Source organism: Hippocampus bargibanti, linkage group LG08 (assembly GCF_051943395.1).
Source record: "Hippocampus bargibanti isolate YZ-2025 linkage group LG08, ASM5194339v1, whole genome shotgun sequence".
Classification (NCBI taxonomy): Eukaryota; Metazoa; Chordata; class Actinopteri; order Syngnathiformes; family Syngnathidae; genus Hippocampus; species Hippocampus bargibanti.
The window spans coordinates 20581213-20605621 of NC_142741.1; the positions used below are offsets into that span (position 1 = coordinate 20581213).

Below are 24409 nucleotides of genomic sequence, written 5' to 3' on the forward strand. Positions count from 1 at the left end.
ACATGGACTCCTCCTTCTAAGCCAAAAGAACAAATGTTCGTTTGGCAATTTGCATACACGGCGCGGCAGCCAATCAGAAGCTTGTTTCGTGCTTCGGCCTATACCGTGACCCAAAAGTGTACTTCAGAGTTTTGAAAGCCGCTTAGAAAGAGGAGTCCACGTGGCTTTGAGCAGACAACGCAACCCAAACATTGCATTGTGCAACATGACGACAAACGACAACTGGAGCAAAATCTTTAGCGAGGGATATTTACCATAAATTAAGCAAGGGAACATTTGTGGTACGTACTTTCTTAATTTAAATAAAAATCCTTATACTTCGCAACAATGTTTTTTTTTTTTGCGATTAGTCGTCTTCTTGTGTTTCAAGTTGTGAACAATGGGGCAGGCAACTGTATGGCCGGGCAGGCAACTTTTCAAGTTGTCTGCCCGGTTGTCCGCTAACTTTTTGTCATGAGTTTCAGACACTGGTTATAATAATAATAAATTTCATTTTAAGCGCCTTTCAAAGCTCCCAAGGACACTTTACATTACAGTTACAGACAAGCATAGGTTCACACTTTTGGATTTTGGTTATTTCAGGCAGGAATGTATCATATGAAACCTGCCTGGTGCATATCTAACAGTGAACCGAGACCACTTGCCGAATTAGTCAAGGAGCTGCAGCAGGGCTATGTATTTTTTTTTTTAATCTTTTAGCCATTTCACAAAAATATGTCTGTGGTGCAAAAACATTGCGCATCAGCCCCAGTCTGCGCTTCACAGGCCAAATGTTTCATAACGTCATGCCTACTTTATTGTTGTTCAAAATATTTCTAGCAGGAATGCCCAACATGTACTTGCATTACAACTTTAAAGATCTGCTGAAATCCGGTTCAGGTCATGAGTCACCCAATGTGCTGCTTCTTTATTGGCAAAACAACCATTTCCCATTACTAACTTTTGTTCGATTAATGCCGGTGTCATGACATGACGATATTCATAGGTGAGAACAATAAGTCACTCTTTTCAAAACAACTTTTAACTGTTTACGATTTTTTTTTCTCACTGAATTGCATATTTTTGAGATGTGCATCACCAGTGGACTGGAGCTCATTTTACTTTCTTATAGTCATGTGAATCAATTTATATGTACTTATTTTTGTTGGATTGTTGTTTCACTGACAGAACAGAAGCACAACTCTCTTTCAGATAATATGCAACGTTCTTACTCGGTAATTGAGACACATTTGTGTGATCACATGCCGAGAGACAAAAAACTTGAATCACTGTAACAAAGCACGGCACACACGCTCACACACAAACATGCACGGACAATGAGGCCTTTGTACGCAATCTCTCTCCCTCCGGAGGGTACTCCAGGGGTACACTTTGCTTGCTCAAAGATGCCAAGTCGGATGAGGCTGGCACACTATTAGCGGTGTGTGCGGGAACCAACGTATGTCACTGAGGATGGGTCATGTCCTTGAATTTGTTACATACATACAATGGAGTTGGGGGGGGGGTACTGAAATTTACAGTATAGTTCCAGAAAAAATGATGCATACAAAATGATGGATGCAGCAGTGATTTTATGACACGGCTGATTTTTTTTTTCCATTCTTCGCAAAGTACAAAGACCCAAATGGTTACAAAACGTCAGGTGATCACATGGTGTGTTCAGCTTCCCCACTTCCCTCAGCTCTATGGTGTCTGGGGCACTTAAACCCCCATTGCCATGGCAACACTGTCACCATGCTTCAAGTTGAGGTTTGGGAGACAAATGTGCATGCGTGTGCGTGTGTGTGCGTCCGTGCAGTGTGTGTGTGTATGTGTGTGCGTGCGTGTGTAAGTGTGTGAACATGTGTTTGTGTGTGAGTGTGTGCATGTGAGGGAGAGATCTTCCAGTCCCAGGCAGAACACAGGCAGTAACTGGTACAGCCTTGCTGGAAACAGCAACTCCTATTCAGGCTATTTTGAAGATTTACTCATACCTTGTATTCAGTGAAAATACACAAGTTAAAACATAGTAATCACAAAACGAACGTGAAAGAAAGACACACGGTCATTTTTTTGCTTGTGTTGCTTGTTTACAATATGTCGGTTCTCCAATCTAGAAGCTATTCAAGAAACCTAACCACTCTTCTTCTTTCTTTTGATGGCTACCCTCATTAGAAAAAAGCCAAAGGTGAGGAGCTGTTTGACCAGATCATGTATCATCTGGACATAGTAGAAAAAGACTACTTTGGACTACGGTTCATGGACTCTGCACAAGTTCCGGTGAGACACATTTTCTTTTGAGCAGTTCCCAGGTGTTTTAATCTCATATCTGTGAAATACTATCTGTGCGTATGAATTACATGGACTGGTGCTTGAAGAACATGAATAATTAGTTTATAAAAAGCTGAAGCAAAATCATTGTGTCAAAGCTTCACAGTATTTTTTTTTCCATATGGACTAATGTTACTGCTGACACATGGACCAGTGCATGTAAAATAGTTTGCCATGATGCTGGTGATCCAGGAGGCAGCATGCATCAAAGATGAAGAAGACAATAAAGTGCAAAACCAAACTAATATACTGTAACACAACACAAAGTATTGATATTTGCTGTTTTAATGTAGCCTGCCACTGTAAATTACTATGTTTAAGATTGTTGTCAAAGACATGCACTCATGCACTTTCAATTGTTTTACTGCACAACATGAATGAATGAACATTCATCATTCATTTTCCGAACCGCTTCATCCTCACTCGGGTCGTGGACGGTGCTGGAGCCTATCCCGGCCGTTTTTGGGCAGTAGGCGGGGCACACCCTGAACTGGTTTCCAGCCAATCACAGCGCACACATTAACCATTTACGCACACACAAAGTGGGACAATTTTGAGTGTAAATACCATCAATAAATAAACAAATAAATATGTATAAATACATAAAACGCTAATTCATCCTCATGCTCCTATGACTACGGCTGAGGACCAGGCCCTCATTTAACTGGCCAGTGTTTAGCCATTTAACGGCCAACAAAATATTGTAACAAAACATTGTGCACCTCTGCTTATCTTGCATGAATAACCAAATTAATTTCACTTCTATGGATGGACGGTTGGACATATTTTCATAAATGAACGGATACAATATTTTTTCATTTATATATTTATTTTTTGATCACCTTTGGTATTCCGGTGACCCAATTATTTGAATGCAATCAATCCAGTACTGTTTCCTTAGCATGTCCTGTTTCACGTTTTGCTGTTTGGAATCCACCCAAAAAATCAAACTGACGTCAACATCTCTTTGTCATTGGCTGGCCTAAAGGGATTGGTTCTGGCACTCTTGTCGGCTTAGAGAGTCGACATAGCGGTGCTCGGACTAAGACTTGCAGTCCTTGGTGTGCCAGTAACCCCGGCTCTTTGCACCGATGCCCCGCGAATGCCATAAAAACTGACGCTGGGGAAGATTTAGCAGTGAGGAAGGGCACATTATTGAGGGCTGGAGGTTTTCTGTGAAAAGTGGGAGAGAATGCTACAAGGAGGAATGCGGGGGAGAAGACGCCACATTGCTCTGAGTGCCTTGCTCTTTCACTCACTACCACATGCTCAATCACAGTCACTAGTTTTTGCTCTCCTGACTTCCTTCATGTCTCATGGAGCGTGCATGTCCCTTGTAGAACAAAGCAAAAAGAGTTTGTGCAGGCCTATGGGTCGGTTTAAAATATATTGTATTGCTACTTCATTAGTTGTGCACAATTTCATGAGACCCGTTCGGACTTGTGAATTCAGCAAGTAATTTTATGACATAAAACATTGTTGAATGGATTGTGCTTTTTTTGTATGTTTCAGCACTGGCTTGACGTGACAAAAAGTATAAAAAAACAAGTGAAAAGTAAGTACACTGGGCTCTTTTCCCCTTCCACTTAAAATCAACAGTTATATTTTTTTGTGACACTTTTATGAGCAAGAGCAGAACATCGTTTTTCTTGGAATAACACATCTGCAGGCGCACTGACATCTGGCTTCGCTGTTTTATTTCATATTTCCCTGTTGGTACCTTGGGTCGTATTATGTGCAGTCAACAAATGTCATGCTTGACAACTTTGACATCCTGCTGTAATTTCACATCTTTTAGTTGGTCCGCCATACTGCCTTCACCTGAGAGTTAAGTTCTACTCCTCTGAGCCAAACAACCTGCACGAGGAGCTTACCAGGTGAGTTAATGTATAAACCTGAAATCTGAGAATTCAATGAAAATTCCTTAAAAACAGGGGTTCTGATATGAAGTTCTTTTTGAATCAGTCGTCATCAATAATATGCCAGGTTAGCACAAAATCAATATCAGGAAAAAGGTTGTTGTGCCTCCTCTGACTGAGTTGTGCACCATTGTTTCTTCCATTGTTTTTGCTGTGCTTGATGTGAATGAGTCACTTTTAAAGCATAGTGTCAACCTCAGACACTTTGAGTGCAGTCATGTGACTTTCTGCCTGTTTTTGTTGAAATGATTGAGCCAGAAGTTCCTCATTGTTACGTTGGCTTGCTCAAAGAGTCATGTGACAAGTACCGTATTTATTTGAGTATCATGTGCACACGTGTATAACGCGCACCCCTAATTTTCAATTAAAAATCGGTACATTTTGTTACACTTTTTCTCGGCTCAGACCAAGCATTGTGATAAAAATTATTTATTGAAAATGTAAACACTGAATGACAATGTAAACACTGAATTGAAACTCTGGATATTGGTAATTGTGCAAAACAGCAATGCTTAACTCACGTTTCAGTGTGGGCGAGGAAAGGAAATGAAGCTTAGCTACAGAAATGGTAATCAACAATAAAAAAAGGAATGCGCATGATCCGGGTCTTTCCGAGAATCTACACTGAAAGGTGAGAATAGCCATGGAAATGCTGCACCCTCCTGGAAGGGATAAAGCATTAAATATATATATGATATTGTTTCCCAGGCCTCATTTATAACGCGCACCCAAACTTTGAGTTCTTATTTAGGTAGAAAATTTTGCACGTTATACTTGAATAAATACTGTATGGCTTGATGAAGCAAAATAGATGAGGCAAGCAGTAAAAAGAGATAAATATTTAAATACAAGTAGTGTGTGGCATATAGTTTAGTGTAACAGAGTAAATGTATCATTCCTAACAAAAAATACACAAGAGTAAACATTATGTTGCAGTCCAACGATTGAGACGAGCACAGTTTATGAGTATTTTTAAGTGACTCAACATAACTTCTGACTACCTATCCCCATTTCTGATCCGCTTATTGAAATAAATGAACCATCATGATGTTTTATTTTTCTCCCAGATACCTTTTTGTGTTGCAGTTGAAACAAGATATCCTCAGCGGAAAGTTAGTAATTTTCCTGCATCAACATTAACACGTCAACATATTTTCTCCTTCCTCTGACTGTGAAGTTTTATCTTATGAATGAATTTTGACCTTTATTGTGCATTTTACCAATCCTGTCGACAATTTCAGGCTGGAATGCCCATTTGACACAGCAGTGGAATTGGCTGCCTTCTCGCTACAGGGTGAGTCAGCTAAGCGGCAGTAAAAAGTGGTTGTGTCCACCGGCATCTAATGTAGTTTATATATATATATATATATATATATATATATATATATATATATATATATATATATATATATATATATATATATATATATATATATACACACAAATACATAAATAAGCCCCTCTTCAATTGCTGCTGTGGACTGCAAATTTCCCCATTGCGGGACGAATAAAGGTATTCTGATTCTGATTCTGATTCTGAAACATTGTTTACTTATAGTAAGATGATGTTGACCCACATTCCATATTGCTTGTTCACAGAGGTCAAATCTTTTCACCTTGTCTAATGATTGTTATTAATCCAGTTGATGTTTCCTAACTGGAGAGTCTTAAAAAAAAATCAACCTGCGTGTCATTTCGGAAGCGCTCTTACCAAGGCCAATCTGACGGACAGCACAAGGCCTTTTCAAGCGGATCACTGCTGGCTGTTTCTGTGACTGTGTTGTGGAAGTCATGATACTCCCCCTTTTTTGTAACTTGGACAGGAAAATACAGACATTCTCATGTTTTGGTTAATTTTCTGAGCATCTTCATCTTTAATTCATAGAGGTGCTTGTTCTGTAGCCACAAGGGGACACAAGCCAGTGTCTTATTGTGCCGATCCCAAGCCCGGATAAATATAGAGGGTTGTGTCAGGAAGGTCTACCGACGTATAAGCTTGGCCAAAACAAACATGCGAATCAATCCTCTGAAGATGGAGGACACTGATTCGCTGTAGCGACCCCTCGAAGGGAAAAGCCGAAAGGAAAAGAAGAAATTGAATATTAAGCAGAATTCCTTTATTAGACTCGTGGTGCCACATATAACACATTGCAAAGGAAATATGTACTCCTAGTTACCCTTTGACTTGGCCCTTCACTTGTACTTAGGTGTATGTATATTAAGTTGATGTCACACTACACTGATGTTGCTGATTGTGGTTTCTCATTGCTTGAGCCACCTGAGCAAACAGAACTTTATTCCCAGTTTCAAAACTGACTTGATAGCTTTTTCGCTACCTTTGCCAGATCAATGCACACCAGACACCATTAGGTTGTGAGCTTCTAGTAATCTTAAGGTACTAACTATACCATGGGACTTACTGAAGTCATCGAGTGGAGATAATATGCCAACAACGGTGGCAAAGATAGTTGGAGGCTCTGATCAAGGTGGCAGGAAAACATGTGTCTGTGAGATCAAGGCAAGAATGAAGGCTGGGAAACCTAGAAACCGATTACGTTTTTTTAACGTTGTTACTTTCGGGTTGAGTGAACGCTGGCGTGTGTGGCTCCCGCTGCTTACCCACAGAAAAAATATGCTGTGACTGAAAATTCTCGCCGATTTTTTTTTTTTTATTTAAAACATTCACTCATAAGAAAAACAGCTTAAAATATTTGTAATTTTTCTTCCCCAGCGGAACTAGGTGATTGTGACCCACTTGAACACAGTTTGGACCTTGTATCAGAATTCAGATTTATCCCTGAACAGACTGAAGATGTGGAACTGGCAATATACAACATGTGGAAAGACTGCAGGTTTCACTGTTTTTCATTCTGCACACATTGTATCTGTGCTGCTTGTTTCTGAAGCTAATTCCTATTTCTGATCTAAACTATTTTTTTATTTATTATTTTATTACAACTTCAGAGGTCAAACACCGGCGCAGGCTGAGATCAACTACTTGAATAAAGCAAAATGGCTGGAAATGTATGGTGTGGACATGCATATGGTTCAGGTAAGTGACACACTAATACAAACACAATTTTTGTCAATAGAATGAAATTGCCTCTCAATGGTGAAATCTGGGCATTTATTGTGATTCATAATTATCGACTGGCTACAAGTCCTCAATATATTTGGCCAGTTTAAATTGTGTGTTTTCAAATTCAGTGAAGATCTGAACATGGACAAAATGTTCTTCAATTGATTTATTTTAATGTATTGCTTATTGTTTTTTTATTTTAATGTATTGAGATATGTTTCGATCTAAGTGAGAATCTATGGGTTTTTAATTTTAATTTGCTATTGCTTGTTGTTATGTGCAGAAGGTGTCAGTAATGCTGTAAATTCATCTCTCCTCTTTCAATGCACAGGCACGAGATGGGAACGAGTACAGTCTGGGGTTGACACCCACAGGTGTTTTGGTGTTTGAGGGACAAACCAAGATTGGCCTCTTTTTCTGGTATGCTTGACGACCCAATTTGTTGGTCTGTTTTAATGGCTTGTTCTACCTTTTTTTGGTTCCGTTTTGAGTATTGTTTTGGTGTGTTACTGTTGCTAGGCCAAAGATCACTCGTCTGGATTTCAAAAAGAGCAAGCTGACCCTGGTGGTTGTGGAGGATGATGACCAGGTAAATATGCACAGCGTGAAATAATTCAGATATATACGACCTAATTGCTCAAAAAAGGACTCAAAAAGCGACAGGGGAGAAAGAAGGTGCAAAGTGTGTGCGTGTGTTTGTGTGTGTGTGCATGTGCAACTGTATGTGTGTGTTTGCAGGAGCTATCAGACGGCTATGTTTAGGGACATTTCGCTCACTTCATTAATATTAATCTATTTTCCTCTTCAGATTTAAGTAAAGTGTCCTCTGTAATTTGTATTTTCTCTTGAATTCTTCAGTATCAATGTCACATACTGCACCAAATTCTAAACGTTCTACAGTCAACATTTGGTCGTTTCATATTCAGGGCCTTATGGAATCATAATTTTTTACATCTCCATGGTGGATAATATTGTTCCTCAAATAGGCATTGCTCTTTAAACCCACTTAAATCTGTTGGCAGTTACTTGACGGGAAAAATACAGAGCTTTGTTTCCTAATAAAAGAAGAATAATGTCGTATTCCTGAGGCCCCCTGTCCCAAAATAAAAATGAAAGTGGACTTGGTAGTTGCCCAGAGGCAAGTGTATATGCGGTAGCAGCAGAGCTTGTTTATGTCCATCCTGGAGGTCCGTGTGGGAGGTTAATAAAGAAGCCTCCTCTCTGGTATTTCTGGTATGCATTATCCACACTCTCCAGCACACGCACCCACACACACACACGCACACAGAAAGGCGCACGCGCACTCACACTGTACAGAGAGCTCTGGCCTTCTTGCCCGGGGGTTCCCTCCTGACAGTTGAACAATGTATAATTTCCTGGTCAGTTCATGTATTTACTCAAGCCTAGATGCTTCAACATTATGCATATGACACACAGTATCCTATCTTCTGCAGTGACACTCATAAGTGTGAAGGCCGGCTGGAGATGTGAATATATATTTGTTTTTAGAGTAAATAATGTCATAATATCTGCAACACTGTTGATGTCTTATAATAGAATATATACCTTGTGTGTCTGGGTTATTTTTAGGTTGATTTTCTTATAATTCTTAGAGTTCTTTTACAAGACCTCCTTCACACCAGAGAATGCAACTGTAATCATGTCTGGTGTCTTGAGCTGAACATAGCGAATGGCTTCTTCCGAAAGTAAAGTGTGCAATTTGACCTAGATGGCAAAGAAGTGCTGATAAGGTTGAGTAATGAATGCATGGCCTCTTTTATCAGTCTCACAGCAAATACGCAACTCAATGTGGAGTGCACGGTGACTTGGCTGGAGTTGGGAAGCTCCTATATCCTGAAAAGCTTCATGATACCAAAATTCTAATTTATAAACAAATAAGTGACACATATGTTATTCACATTATTAAATAAGATAATATTTGATGCAATTATAGTGGAGTAATGTTAATGTTACTCACCCTCATTTCAATCATTGCAGTTCGTCACTCCAGGCAAACTAAATGCTATGTAATGTTTTATGTATGTTATATTGTTTAATAATAATAAATTTTATTTCAAGTGCCTTTCAAAACACCCAAGGACACTTTGCAATAAAAACAATAAAACAAAGCACATAACAATAAAACCATAAGTAAAATGATACATAATAAAATAGCAGATAGAACTAGACATTGAAAGCAATTTTAAACAAATGGGTTTTGAGGTGAGCCTTGAAAATACATCCTTGTTGCCCTGCCTGCTGTACTTTTGAACGGTTGACTTGCAATTTGGAAATCTGCATGGGGATTTCTTTTTTACTTGTTCATTTTGTGTAAACTGAGAAAATGAATATATATATTTCTTGAAATATACAGAAAAAAGGCAATTTGGCACTTGGACGTGCAGGGTAAATCCAATAACATTTGGTTGTCGATGCTGACAATCTTCACCGTCATGAGCACTGAAATGTAATCCATCCTCTGTAGGGTAAAGAGCAGGAGCACACCTTTGTCTTCAGAATGGACCACCCGAAGGCCTGCAAGCACCTCTGGAAGTGTGCTGTGGAACATCATGCCTTTTTCCGGCTGAGGGGGCCAGTACAAAAGAACTCTGCACGCTCTGGCTTCATCCGCATGGGATCACGCTTCAGATACAGGTAACACGCTGTGCACAAGTTTCCACAGGTTTTTCCACAACAGACTTGTAAGTTTAGTGCCTGTAAATTGTCTCGTCCAATTTACACTACCAAAAGATCACTGAACTGTTGCTGTTTGAGCAATCAACTTTGATTTATTTGTATGCCGTTTGAAGAAAAAAAAATGCTCACGTTGGTAGCGATGGTTGACAACCAACGGCGTCATCTTACTGGCACTGTAAAAGGTGTGTGCATGTCTGCATCTTTAAATATTACCCAGTTAGATAAACACTGGCAGTCATGTTTGCTTTAGTGGAGGGTCGACTGGTTTGTTGGTACTAGACAGTTATTGCTCAAATGGTTTCAAAGTTCAACCGGGGTCATTTGTGTATGTAGAAGAATGAAGTGTTTAAAAAAAACTGTATTCTTGTTTTATTTTGACAATTGAGCCGATGCGGACAGTTGCACTTTTCTTCTCTGTCAAGTTAAATTGTTTTCTTTTTTCTTTGACTAGCGGAAACACCGAGTACCAGACAACAAAGTCCAATAAAGCGCGCCGCTCAGCCTCCTTTGAGAGGCGGCCTAGTCGACGCTACTCTCGAAGAACAATGCACAATAGAGGTGAGTGCCAGAGTCCAGTGCTGTGATGCATTATGGACAAAAACTAATTTGTATACCACAACAAATGTACAAATGTTAGCTAACGTCACACATTGCATATGTGTGTACCCACACTGAACTGCGTCAGACTAAGTTACACTCCAACACGGTTAACTTTATAAGCGCATATGGAGTTAGAAGTTAACATGTCCTCATTGTGGGTAGAAATGTCAACACAGGACTGTTAATGATTGGCACTATTTGAAATGCTGTTTTTTCTATGATGGAATGACGATACAGTTGGCATCTGCAATTATTTTTGAAAAAATTATCGCATGCTCAAGTAGTTTACAATTCAAGATTTCTCAATTATACATTCAGTCTCATTTTTTCACTTCCATCACCTAAAGAGGCAAATTGTGGATTTATACCAGTGGAGAAAGACATTGGACATTGAAGTGAAGTGAAGAAAGACGTTGGACATTGAATGAATGAATTGAATTGAATACAACACTTGTGTAAATTGACAAGTGTTGTTCCCAAAATCCTAACTTTAACCGTATTGAACATGAGTAGGTTGCTTGAAAGACAACCCCAGCCAGGAACCAAGTTGATTTAGATGAATTAATTATTAACTGTTGTGAAAAGTGCCTGGTTGAGTTAAGAATTTTTAATCAAACACTCATGCACATGTGGTTATATATACGTGGATGTTTATGTTTGTCATTTTTATCTTGTGGGCGGCCCGGTAGTTGAGTGGTTAGCACAACGGCTGCACAGTGCAGAGGTCGCCGGTTCGCGTCCCGGTCCGGCCTCCCTGTGTGAGTTTGCATGTTCTCCCCGGACCCGCGTGGGTTTTCTCCGGGTCCTCCGGTTTTCTCCCACACTTCAAAAACATGCATGGCAGGCAGATTGACAAATCCAAATTGTCCCTAGGTGTGAGTGTGAGAGTGACTGTTGTTCGTCTTTGTGTGCCCTGCGATTGGCTGGCAACCAATTCAGGGTGTCCCCCGCCTCGTGCCCGAAGACAGCTGAGATAGGCTCTTGCACCCCTCGCGACCCTAATGAAGAATAAGCGGGACGGAAAATTGATGGATGGATTTTTATCTTGTGTGAATTGTAACCCCCCATTTTTTTTACTATAATGCGTTCTGTGCAGCACTGTTTGTCGCTAGCTGGCCCTTAAGCAACTGTGATATAACAGTCATAGAAAGTCAGGGTTGACTTGCCCTTTAAGAAAATTAGTGTTTTTGAAACCAAAAACATTTTTCATTTTTTTTTCTCTATAGTTGAGTTTTAGGTTTGCCTGCATCACTGAACCTGGACACAAAGTTTACCATCTTTTCTGTTTGTTTTGCAGGGCCCTTCCATCCTCAGGAGTGAGTGCTCTATCTTTTTTATGATCCGTGATGACAAAATGAAGAATTAACTGTAATAATTGCAATGTGCTAATTCGTACATTAATTGCTGTATGATCATCAGTAACTTTAAATGCAATGTATATTCTGTATTTCACAATCAATTAATAATATCAATATCAATAATAATAATAATAATAATAATAATAATAATAATAATAATAATAATAATAATAATTGTTCAGAGTAGTGACTCACATTGAGTCACATTGTCCGGCTTGATTATAGCTCGAATCACCTTTTTGTTTCAGAATTTACACGTGGGCTGAAAACATCATGTCACTTATATAAGCTACTTCATTACTTGTTGTGTCAGACATCTTGTGACTGAAATGTATTTAGATTTGTTAGGATTTGACTTCAACGTTTTAGCATCTTATGATCTAATTGCCAAATGTAGAATGTAAATGCTGAATATAGTTAGGTTTAGGATTGCAATTCATGTGAGCTGATATAGCCATGTATTCATCTCAAATTGAAATGATATTTCTGATGTCTTTGAAGCTCTTTAGTGGTTGATGGGGCTGTAAATATTAGAAATGGATCTCAAGGGACGGTTTAATTATTTATGTCGATTGGAATGTAAATGTGTCTCTTTGCTCAGGGTTCTTTCATCGGGCAATGGAGTCAACTCCAGCAAAGACAAGCATGTGAGTGTCACAACTTCACTTTTTCAAGTCACTTGATTGTTCATGCAAAATCAAACCAGCACTTTTGAAAATATTTTTTGTTGCACTAACTCACTAGGTTTATGCCGGTCGAGGCACCTGGTCGGGTGTACCGGTTGTTAACGTTGCGCCTGCTTCTGTTTGTGGTCCGTTGGAAATAGAGCCTCTTCCCAGAAGTCCTGGAGGTGAAAAGAGAAGGTAGGTTTCTGTTTTTTTTTCAGAGCTGGCTTGAGAGAACCTGTCCAAGGGCTGTATGTACCTTGTAGGGCTGACAGACGTAACAAGAGAGGCAGAAGTTTCTGCTTGTGCGTCTTTATTTATTTTATCGAATAAAAAACAGATGAACAGTGCGTGTTTGCCAAAACTGTGATTGGGCAGGTGAAGGCCTGCAGGGTTTGTATGTTGTGTACTCTCCATGCTGAGAGTCATGACTGTGATCTTTGTGAAGCTTTGTTCTAAACCGAAGTGGAAACGAGATTTATTGGAGCTGTTGGGTCGAGTTCCATGCATCTACATACGTATTTGTCATAGAGTAGGAACGTGCAGATTTTCTTGTATGCCGTTATTGTTTTGCATTTGACTATATTTACACTGCTTGTACAAAGATGAACCCAAAATTTCCAAAATTCTTGACGCTGATGCCCAATGCAGCGCTACTACTCTAAACATTGTGATTAATATTGTATTTGTCGAAAATTCACCCATTTTTTGCCATCTGATAGGGTGGCCATTTGGGCACTTTCTATCAACTGAAAATCAATTTTGGTTTGACTACCTCTTTAATTTTCCCAATTCAGATAAATACAAATCTAAGATGTCTGGCAACCCAATGGGCATCTTCATTCATATTGAATCTATCCCAAATTGTGCATGTGGGCCTGCAGTGTTGTGTTATCAGCGTTTTTGTGATCTGTGAAGATGGTATTTTCAAAAGCAAGCAAATGCATGTGTTCCCTTGTGTGTTCCAGTAATAACATGTACTGAGGAAAGGCTTGGTGGAAGGTCAGGTAGGTATAATGGAATATTGAGCTGCTTCTTTTTTTCGTTGCTGCGACTCTCATAATCAATCAGTAGCTGCATCGCGTGGGGGCTTTTAATGATTGTTTTTTTACCTTTGAAAACTGTTTCTCCAAAGGTGGAATTGTCTCTTTTGATTTTCCGCTTGTATTCTTTTGATTAGCATGTAATGGCAACGCATTAACTGCAGGTGACTTTTGGTGCTTCATGGGAGTCTTTTTCCTCTTGCCATCAATTAAATGACTAGAAACAGCCACTGCCATGTTGTCAATGGATCACTACAGTGTGCATTTCACAATATGCAATGACACTTTTGAGAATATTTTCTATTTGGGGAATCTGCTGCTTCCTATTAACCAGCTGTCGCTGTCTTTGGATGTTATTTGTAACGCTGACACACCACATGATTTTCTTCTCTTTTATCCCCTTTTCGTGGTTTTCTATTACTTCCTGTCCATTGTAAAATCCATCTACACGCCATTACCTCGCCTCTCATTATTCCCTTCCTGTGCAACCCTTCCCATTTATCCTTGTCACCAACCTCCCACCTCAATCTCCTCAGGTGTCCTCTCCCCTGCATCCTACTCGTTCATATCTCATCAAACCTCCTAACAAGGAGCCTGGCAGAACTGAACAACAGACAGCCATCTCACCATGGCATGAATTGGACGCCGCACTCATGCCTCAGCAGTGATTCAGACATAAATAATGCGGTAGAGAATGTGCCCCAGGGCCATGACTGCATGTATGCCTTTAGGTTAAACATTCCACATAGTGTTGGATGTTTTTTTTCTTGTGTTAATGTGGTAAACTCCCTAAAGTGACCATCATATCTTAATACCTCATATGACTGTTGTTGCCTCAGCTAGAGGTGCACCGGCTGCCTTATTCCTGACTGAGTTCATATTTTGTAGTCTCATTCTGAATAGTCAAAATGGGTCTTTACAGTATGTATATGTTTCTTCAAGCTTCCCATAAGCCTCAAATTTCAAAAGCGCTCGATAGACTAAAATATTAATAATCTTTGTATCAGGTGTTACAGTATCGAAAAGCTCCATGTGCCATCTTTCAACCATCAAGCCATCAACGTATTTTTTCAATCCAAATTGGCTGTCATAACACAGCATGACAACATTTTCTGTTGTTGCGTGTTTACTTGAATAATGAGAAATCTACTTTGGTCACAACGTCACCAAATTCTGATCTGCTCATTTTCCAATTCCTCTTACCTTTTTCATTGGCCTATGAATGTAATTGACAAACAGTATTAATGTCCACTTCACAGACAAATTTTATGTGTTTTGGATTAATACGTGGTTGGTAACATTAGGAGACATTCATTTGTATTACAAATGAAATAATTGACATTTTTGAAGCATCTCCGGCCTTCCTGTGTAGTTTGTAGAACAGTATCCTCAAACTCATATAGAACGTCCTCTCAGTCCACCCCTACCCCAAATTAAATTGTCTAAATTATTCATAGGTGTGGTTGTGTGCTGATAATACAAGTTGCGTCTTTTGAAAATAGTGTGATCGTTTAGAGACTAGCTGGGCACCTTGGTGAACAACAAAACAGGTTTGTAATTTCCTGAATCTGTCTTGTGTGGTACGTGCGCACCGCAGTAAGGTTTTTTGATGCAAAGTTGTTTACTTTTTTTCTGAAAATGCTTTTTGACTGACAATATCTGACTTTTCCAATCACCTTTGTTGTTTGAATTGAGATTATCCTTTTTTTTGTATGTGGTCTGTGCCTTCGAAAAACATTTTCGAGCCTTTCTCAGATGAATTTGTGAAATCAAATGTTTTGGATTTCGGAGGCTTCTCGAAGTTGAAACGTTGCTTCCTGAAGTGTTACCGTCTTAGTTGCTTGCACATGTCGGCATGCTTAGAACGAATAGTAAATTTCAGTGGCATGACTGATTTTATGAGATTGATAAATTGATCACTGTGATTTAAATAGATTGTCTAGTCTTATCCACTTGTGGCATATTCTGCCTTTGCTTTGATTCAGCTGGTGAAAAGAAATACAGTCCTTTTTTTTCTGTCTCATTTTTTCCCGTGATTGCTCAACTGTTCTGGCATTTGTGTCCATTTGTCACCTTGGCGAACAAGAATACTGGTTCAAATTGAGAATATATTAATCACATAGATACATAATATGATGTTTTTACAAAAATGATGTAGATACCCATTTAATTAATATGTTAATTGTGAAATCTAAAGTAAATATTGGATTTCTCTTTGAGTCCTGCCATCGGCTTGTCACCAAAATGTTTTGCAGTGTTGTGTTATCAGCGTTTTTGTGATCTGTGAAGATGGTATTTTCAAAAGCAAGCAAATGCATGTGTTCCCTTGTGTGTTCCAGTAATAACATGTACTGAGGAAAGGCTTGGTGGAAGGTCAGGTAGGTATAATGGAATATTGAGCTGCTTCTTTTTTTCGTTGCTGCGACTCTCATAATCAATCAGTAGCTGCATCGCGTGGGGGCTTTTAATGATTGTTTTTTTACCTTTGAAAACTGTTTCTCCAAAGGTGGAATTGTCTCTTTTGATTTTCCGCTTGTATTCTTTTGATTAGCATGTAATGGCAACGCATTAACTGCAGGTGACTTTTGGTGCTTCATGGGAGTCTTTTTCCTCTTGCCATCAATTAAATGACTAGAAACAGCCACTGCCATGTTGTCAATGGATCACTACAGTGTGCATTTCACAATATGCAATGACACTTTTGAGAATATTTTCTATTTGGGGAATCTGCTGCTTCCTATTAACCAGCTGTCGCTGTCTTTGGATGTTATTTGTAACGCTGACACGCCACATGATTTTCTTCTCTTTTATCCCCTTTTCGTGGTTTTCTATTACTTCCTGTCCATTGTAAAATCCATCTACACGCCATTACCTCGCCTCTCATTATTCCCTTCCTGTGCACCCCTTCCCATTTATCCTTGTCACCAACCTCCCACCTCAATCTCCTCAGGTGTCCTCTCCCCTGCATCCTACTCGTTCATATCTCATCAAACCTCCTAACAAGGAGCCTGGCAGAACTGAACAACAGACAGCCATCTCACCATGGCATGAATTGGACGCCGCACTCATGCCTCAGCAGTGATTCAGACATAAATAATGCGGTAGAGAATGTGCCCCAGGGCCATGACTGCATGTATGCCTTTAGGTTAAACATTCCACATAGTGTTGGATGTTTTTTTTCTTTTGTTAATGTGGTAAACTCCCTAAAGTGACCATCATATCTTAATACCTCATATGACTGTTGTTGCCTCAGCTAGAGGTGCACCGGCTGCCTTATTCCTGACTGAGTTCATATTTTGTAGTCTCATTCTGAATAGTCAAAATGGGTCTTTACAGTATGTATATGTTTCTTCAAGCTTCCCATAAGCCTCAAATTTCAAAAGCGCTCGATAGACTAAAATATTACACACCTATAACTTTTACGATGTTTAAGGTCACTTACTTTTTTCCTCATAACCTTTGATGTCCTTTTCTGGGTTTTCAGGTTAATTTGGACTTGAATTACCAAGTATACCCTTTTGAAAGTTACCGGTATTCTAATTGGTCCAAAATGCCTGGCAGATGAGACAACTGGATATCTCATTAATGTTTCATATGTAATTAAGCTGTGTTGTGATTGGCTCCATCTTCTCCTTCATTTGAATGTGGAAACAGATTTGTTCTGATTTGTAGCACGCTATATTTCTCAAGTGTTATGACAGCGTGAGTGTGTGTAAAATCAGATGCAAAAGCTTTTATTGGGTTGTTCCACAATAAAATAGAAACACGAGCTGAAGACAAGTACTGAGCAGGCTTGCTCTTTTTTTTATATAGTGCCACTCTTTGTATCAGGTGTTACAGTATCGAAAAGCTCCATGTGCCATCTTTCAACCGCATCATCAACGTATTTTTTCAATCCAAATTGGCTGTCATAACACAGCATGACAACATTTTCTGTTGTTGCGTGTTTACTTGAATAATGAGAAATCTACTTTGGTCACAACGTCACCAAATTCTGATCTGCTCATTTTCCATTCCTCTTACCTTTTTCATTGGCCTATGAATGTAATTGACAAACAGTATTAATGTCCACTTCACAGACAGATTTATGTGTTTTGGATTAATATGTGGTTGGTAACATTAGGAGACATTCATTTGTATTACAAATGAAATAATTGACATTTTTGAAGCATCTCCGGCCTTCCTGTGTAGTTTGTAGAACAGTATCCTCAAACTCATGTAGAACGTCCTCAGTCCACCCCTACCCCAAATTAAATTGTCTAAATTATTCATAGGTGTGGTTGTGTGCTGATAATACAAGTTGCGTCTTTTGAAAATAGTGTGATCGTTTAGAGACTAGCTGGGCACCTTGGTGAACAACAAAACAGGTTTGTAATTTCCTGAATCTGTCTTGTGTGGTACGTGCGCACCGCAGTAAGGTTTTTTGATGCAAAGTTGTTTACTTTTTTTCTGAAAATGCTTTTTGACTGACAATATCTGACTTTTCCAATCACCTTTGTTGTTTGAATTGAGATTATCCTTTTTTTTGTATGTGGTCTGTGCCTTCGAAAAACATTTTCGAGCCTTTCTCAGATGAATTTGTGAAATCAAATGTTTTGGATTTCGGAGGCTTCTCGAAGTTGAAACGTTGCTTCCTGAAGTGGTACCGTCTTAGTTGCTTGCACATGTCGGCATGCTTAGCACGAATAGTAAATTTCAGTGGCATGACTGATTTTATGAGATTGATAAATTGATCACTGTGATTTAAATAGATTGTCTAGTCTTATCCACTTGTGGCATATTCTGCCTTTGCTTTGATTCAGCTGGTGAAAAGAAATACAGTCCTTTTTTTTCTGTCTCATTTTTTCCCGTGATTGCTCAACTGTTCTGGCATTTGTGTCCATTTGTCACCTTGGTGAACAAGAATACTGGTTCAAATTGAGAATATATTAATCACATAGATACATAATATGATGTTTTTACAAAAATGATGTAGATACCCATTTAATTAATATGTTAATTGTGAAATCTAAAGTAAATATTGGATTTCTCTTTGAGTCCTGCCATCGGCTTGTCACCAAAATGTTTCAAGACTTTTTAACTGCACTTTTCCCCCTGAACTCATACAATTATGAGTTTAATTAAGATGTATATTCATGTCTGTGTATTGTTTTCCTCAACCTGATTTCACTGTATTTAAACATAGTCCATTCACAGCAACCGTATGACAGAAGATCATTGCCGTCCGTCCTAGCAGATACGAAGAAGAAAATTCAACCACAAATAATTTATTTACAAAACTTCCAAATGTGATGTACTTTTTAATCTCCAGTTTATTTAAGTTTTGTTATTGTGAATGTTGATTTGCACTTGAGACACACTAAAACAACTGATTTGTGCAAAACGGATTGTATCTGTATTGTTGCGTCTTTACAAGCGAATACTTACAACTATGACCAGACTTGTGTATCTCTCTGAATAGGGTGCATATGATATAAAGAGAATAAAATCTGTTACTCTTTAACATGCCATGACCACTAGTCATTGTGTATTGGATTATTTCTGCTTATTAAAAAAATCATATCATATCATAAACCATGAAATTATAAAATATCGCTGGTAAGTAAGAAAGCTGATTCACAATGTTGCTTTTGGTTGTGTTTAAGTTCACAAGTACCAATTTATTGCACGTTTTGTTCCCTCAAAGGGCTTCATGTTTCATTCTGACTATCTCTCCCTCTCCAATTTGCTTTATCTGTAGTTTGCCGCTGGCTGATGACCTGATCGAAACGTGCATTGATGACGTCCTCAGAACGCCTGCACCTCCTGCATTTACTGCCGCTCCCACTACAAAGGCTGTTGAGGATGCGAGTCCATGTATGGTCTATTCCCCTTCTGGCGCTACTGGCGAAGATTTACTCAGCCTCACTGGTCAGTCAATGCAGAAACAAGACAACGTACTTCAATGAGAAGGTGTCTTCAGCCGTCACCTGTACCTTTGAAGGTGTCAGACGTTTTGCTTCTTATCCAAGAGGCTTCGTCAGCTAACTAAAATTTGCTGGTAGTTCTGGCCCTATATATATATATATATAAAATAGGTGTTTCCCATTTTGACCTTGGGGTTTCCAGTCCATACTCCGCACAGATGTTTCGGTAGACTATGCCAGCCACCTGGTTATGGCGCTCCATGTAGGCTTTCCCTGCCAGCATCTTACACCCTGCAGTTACGTGTTGGATTGTCTCAGGTGCCTCTTTGCACAACCTACACCTTGGGTCTTGTCTGGTGTGGTATATCCCTGCCTCTATGGCTCTGGTGTTCAGGGCCTGCTCTTGGGCAGCCAGGATGAGTGCCTCTGTGCTGTCCTTTAGGCCAGCCCTCTCTAGCCACTGATAGGACTTCTTGAGATCAGCCACTTCTGCTATGGTTCGGTGGTACATCCCGTGTAGGGGCTTTTCCTCCCATGATTGTCCCTCTTCCAGCACCTCATCCTCTGTTCCCCATTGACTGAGACATTCTCTGAGTACATCATCCGTTGGAGCCTTCTCTTTGATGTATTCATGGAGCTTGGATGTTTCATCCTGGACAGTGGCTCTCACACTCACTAGTCCCCGGCCTCCTTCCTTACGGCTTGTGTACAGTCTCAGGGTGCTGGACTTGGGATGGAACCCTCCGTGCATGGTGAGGAGTTTTCGGGTCTTAACATCCGTGGTCTGAATCTCTTCCTTTGGCCACCTTATTATTCCTGCAGGGTATCTGATCACTGGCAGGGCATAGCTGTTTATTGCCCGGGTCTTGTTCTTGCCATTGAGCTGGCTTCTGAGGACTTGCCTCACCCGCTGGAGGTATTTGGTCGTAGCCGCTTTCCTTGTTGCTAATTCGAGGTTGCCATTGGCCTGTGGTATACCGAGGTACTTGTAGCTGTTTTCAATGTCTGCTATTGTTCCTTCAGTGAGTGAGACCCCTTCAGTGTGGACTACCTTGCCCCTCTTAGTCACCATCCGACTACATTTCTCCAGCCCGAATGACATTCCGATATCACTGCTGTAGATCCTGGTTGTGTGGATCCTTTTGCTCTTAGCATACAGCTTGATGTCATCCATGTAGAGGAGGTGACTGATCGTAGCTCCATTTCTGAGGCGGTATCCATAGCCTGTCTTGGCGATTATCTGGCTGAGGGGGTTCAGTCCTATGCAGAACAGCAGTAGGGAGAGTGCATCACCTTGGTATATGCCACATTTGATGGACACTTGCGTTAGTGGCTTGCCATTGGCTTCAAGTGTGGTTTTCCACATCCTCATCGAGTTTGCAACGAAGGCTCTCAGGGTCCTGTTGACCTTATACAACTCCAAGCATTCATTGATCCATGTGTGTGGCATCGAGTCATATGCTTTCTTGTAATCAATCCAGGCTGTGCACAGGTTGGTATGTCGGGATCTGCAGTCTTGAGCGACTGTTCTGTCAACCAGCAGCTGATGTTTGGCACCTCTAGTATCTCTACTAATGCCTTTCTGTGCTTTGCTCATGTATTGATCCATGTGTCCACTTATCTTAGCCGCAATGATGCCTGACATGAGCTTCCATGTTGTGGAGAGACAGGTTATTGGCCGATAGTTGGAAGGAACTGCACCCTTTGAGGAATCCTTCATGATCAGGATTGTTCGCCCTTCGGTTAGCCATCCTGGGTGAGTCCCATCCATCAGCAGCTGGTTCATTTGTGCTGCTAGGCGCTTGTGGAGAGCTGTGAGTTTCTTTAACCAGTAGGTGTGGACCATATCCGGGCCTGGTGCCGTCCAGTTTTTCATACCTGAGACTCTTCCTTGTATATCTGCCGCTGTGATGGTAACTGGGTTCTGTTCAGGGAGGTTGCTGTGCTCCTCTTTCAGAGTCACCAGCCATTGTGCATATATATATATATATATATATATATATATATATATATATATATATATATATATATATATATATATATATATATATATATAGTAGTACACCAGTTTCACCCATAGTGGCTAATCTGTACATGGAAGAGATGGAGAAACAGGCCTTCACATCCTTCCTGGGGACAAAACTTAGGCACTGGTTTAGATATGTGGACGACACGTTCGTCATAATTAAAAAACAAGAAATGCAATCCTTCACAGATCACCTCAACTCAGTAGACATCAATATTAAATTTACTCACGAGGACATTAAAGCGAACCAACTTGCCTTTTTGTAAAGTAATTATAAAAAAGGACAGAGCGCTAAAAACAAAAGTCTTTAGGAAGGCCACGCACACTTACCAATACTTACGTTTTTAATCTAACCACCCTCTACAACACAAACTAGGAGTTATCAGAACCCTCCAGCATAGGGCTAAACTACTACCAACTAGCGTCGAAGGTAGAGAAAAGGAGTGAAAACATGTCAGGAGAGCACTCACAAACTGTGGTTACCCTCAGTGGTCTTTTAACAAATGTCAAAAGAGAAGAATAGGGAATGAAACCAAAAATTCTGAAGATTCAAAAAGGAGAGGAGTAGCAGTACCTTACATTGCAGGGGTTTCTGAAAAACTACAAGTCCTTTGGCAACACAAAATGCCTACTTATTTCAAACCGATAAACACTTTAAAGCAAAAATTTGTGCATCCAAAAGATAGGCTCCCAAATGTAAAACAAAGTAATGTAGTTTATTCAATACATTGTAAAAATGAAAATTGTAAAGAGCAATACATTGGGGAGACTAAACAAATTCTCAAAAAAAGACTATCAACATCGCAGGGATAATACTAGTGGGCCTCAATCTGCAGTACATATGCACCTAAAAGCTAGCAACCACTCATTTGATGACAGCGAGGTTAAAATCTTAGCGAAAGAAAATAGATGGTTTGCAAAGGGAAGTAAAAGAAGCTACAGTATTTTCATAAAACAGCAAAACCCTTCACAAAATCACCATGGTGGAATGATGTTTAATTTGGTTCATTCTTGCAACAGACTTCTTAGACCACATAGTTATGTTGATGAGGTGATACCAGGGCAAATGGGGCAATAGAAGTAATCAGTGTAGTCTCAGGGAATAGTCCTCTGCTCCCACCAACCTATCATAGGGGAGTCTGGCACCGCCATGTCTGGACAGTAGGGTGATATATATATATATAGGGCCAACCACTCCTGTACGACTGAGAGCTTACACAGACGTAAGACAATATACTGTTAAAAGTGATAATAATAATAATAATAATAGCCTCTTCCTATTGGAAACAAAACTTGCAAAATTCAATAGAGTACATTGGATTGACTGTACTGTATTGGTCCACCTAAACAAGAAATAGCCAATCCATAAATGGAAAGATGTTAACGTTGCTGACACTAGATTTGAGGTTACATACCATAATGTGATGACTTCATGTGCACTGAACAGCTTTATAGAAACGTTGCTGAAGCATGGGTGTGGGTTTGTGCGAGAGATAATGTCACTTCGTATGTCAACCATGTGGATTTGGCTTATTTCTGGTTGATACTTTTCAGGATTGTTTCATTTGAGCGAATAGCAGTGGGCTGTAGAATTTAACGCTGATTTTTCCGCCCATGAAGAAACAGCAGCGCGTCTCAAGGAGCTGGAGTTGGAGAGCAGTCCGCGTTTGACCAAGAATAATGTCAACATCAATATGGTCATGAATAATCAGGTAGGTGGGTGATGATTCTTGAAGGTAGTTTTGTTGTTTTCAGCATAGAAATTAGAAATTGAATTAAAATCAATGATTATTTCTGTCTTTCTCAATGTGGTTCTCTCTCTTTCTCTTTCTTTTTCCTTCTACCCAACCGGCATCCAAAGGAGGACATTGTGAAGCTCAGAGAGAAATGCTGTCTGAACAGTGCCGGAAGTAGTCCTGTTGTCACACCACTGCGAACCCCAGGCGACCTGAAGAGTAACATCCTCAAAGCGCAAGCTGAGGCAGCAACACTCAAGGTGAAAAAGAAATAAGAGTCACTGGGACAGAAATCCAGTCATATTATCAGTTTTCTTGTCTGCTTGACCCCAAACAAGATTAATTTCAGGACCAGTACAGAATACCCCGGACAGGTCGTCGACTAGTCACAGGGCACATACTGTGTAGTACTGTTCTTTTCTTTGTCTTTTTCATTTGCTTGCTCTGTGTTCTGTAGGTTGGTTTGGAGGGCCACGTCACAATGATGGGAGATAAGAACTGTAATTTGCAGGAAACCTCCTTCAGGTGGGAAAGGCCTTGATTGAACTGTACCTATTTTTTATTTGATTTTTTTTGTTTTATTTTATTTTTTGAGAGTGCGCTCCCCCATCGTGCATCTAACCCCTCATATTACGGGTCAGTTTTACTTGTTTCTGCTTTTGTGTTGACGAAAGCACTGGATATCCTTTCTTTTTCCTTCAAAACAGTTCTAAAATATCCCAATGGCAGTGTCTGAAATAACATCTGCCCGGACACCCAGGGCATGCAACTTCTACGTCAGGCGTACAACTTACAGAATGTCTCTGCCCGGGTGGCCGACAACTTTTTCAAGGAAAAAAAATGAGAGATTTTTTTTTCTTCAAATCAAACGTTTGCTTTATTCCTATTTCGAAATCTTCGTTCGGGTTGGAAATTTCTGAATTTTAGTTCGTTTGGCAATTTGCATACTCGGCAGCCAATCAGAAGCCTGCATCGAATAACTTCGTGCTTCCGGGTGCATTTGCATATCATTTTACAAAGTAGACTGACAGAGAACACAAGAAAAATGGACAAGTGGTTAGGAATCAAGC

At 39.8% G+C, this 24409-nt stretch overlaps 1 protein-coding gene and 1 long non-coding RNA gene across 4 annotated transcripts in view; both read left to right on the forward strand.

Annotated features, from left to right (window-relative positions):
- epb41l5 (erythrocyte membrane protein band 4.1 like 5) overlaps positions 1-24409 on the forward strand; it is a 38798-nt gene that overhangs the window by 6410 nt on the left and 7979 nt on the right. For all 3 annotated transcript variants that reach the window (XM_089002489.1, XM_089002491.1, XM_089002490.1), the window contains exons 3-20: positions 2155-2259; positions 3823-3865; positions 4109-4187; positions 5297-5341; positions 5471-5523; positions 6961-7081; positions 7194-7281; positions 7640-7728; positions 7828-7897; positions 9794-9963; positions 10457-10563; positions 11903-11921; positions 12565-12610; positions 12708-12826; positions 19412-19581; positions 23224-23315; positions 23465-23599; positions 23797-23864. In XM_089002489.1, coding sequence (XP_088858615.1) covers positions 2155-2259; positions 3823-3865; positions 4109-4187; positions 5297-5341; positions 5471-5523; positions 6961-7081; positions 7194-7281; positions 7640-7728; positions 7828-7897; positions 9794-9963; positions 10457-10563; positions 11903-11921; positions 12565-12610; positions 12708-12826; positions 19412-19581; positions 23224-23315; positions 23465-23599; positions 23797-23864 — 1619 coding nt within the window. The remainder of the gene's footprint in view (positions 1-2154; positions 2260-3822; positions 3866-4108; positions 4188-5296; positions 5342-5470; positions 5524-6960; positions 7082-7193; positions 7282-7639; positions 7729-7827; positions 7898-9793; positions 9964-10456; positions 10564-11902; positions 11922-12564; positions 12611-12707; positions 12827-19411; positions 19582-23223; positions 23316-23464; positions 23600-23796; positions 23865-24409) is intronic.
- Positions 16009-19179, forward strand: LOC148894761 (uncharacterized). Its single transcript, XR_016115758.1, has 2 exons — positions 16009-16049; positions 16622-19179. It is a non-coding gene; the product is annotated as an uncharacterized LOC148894761 (long non-coding RNA).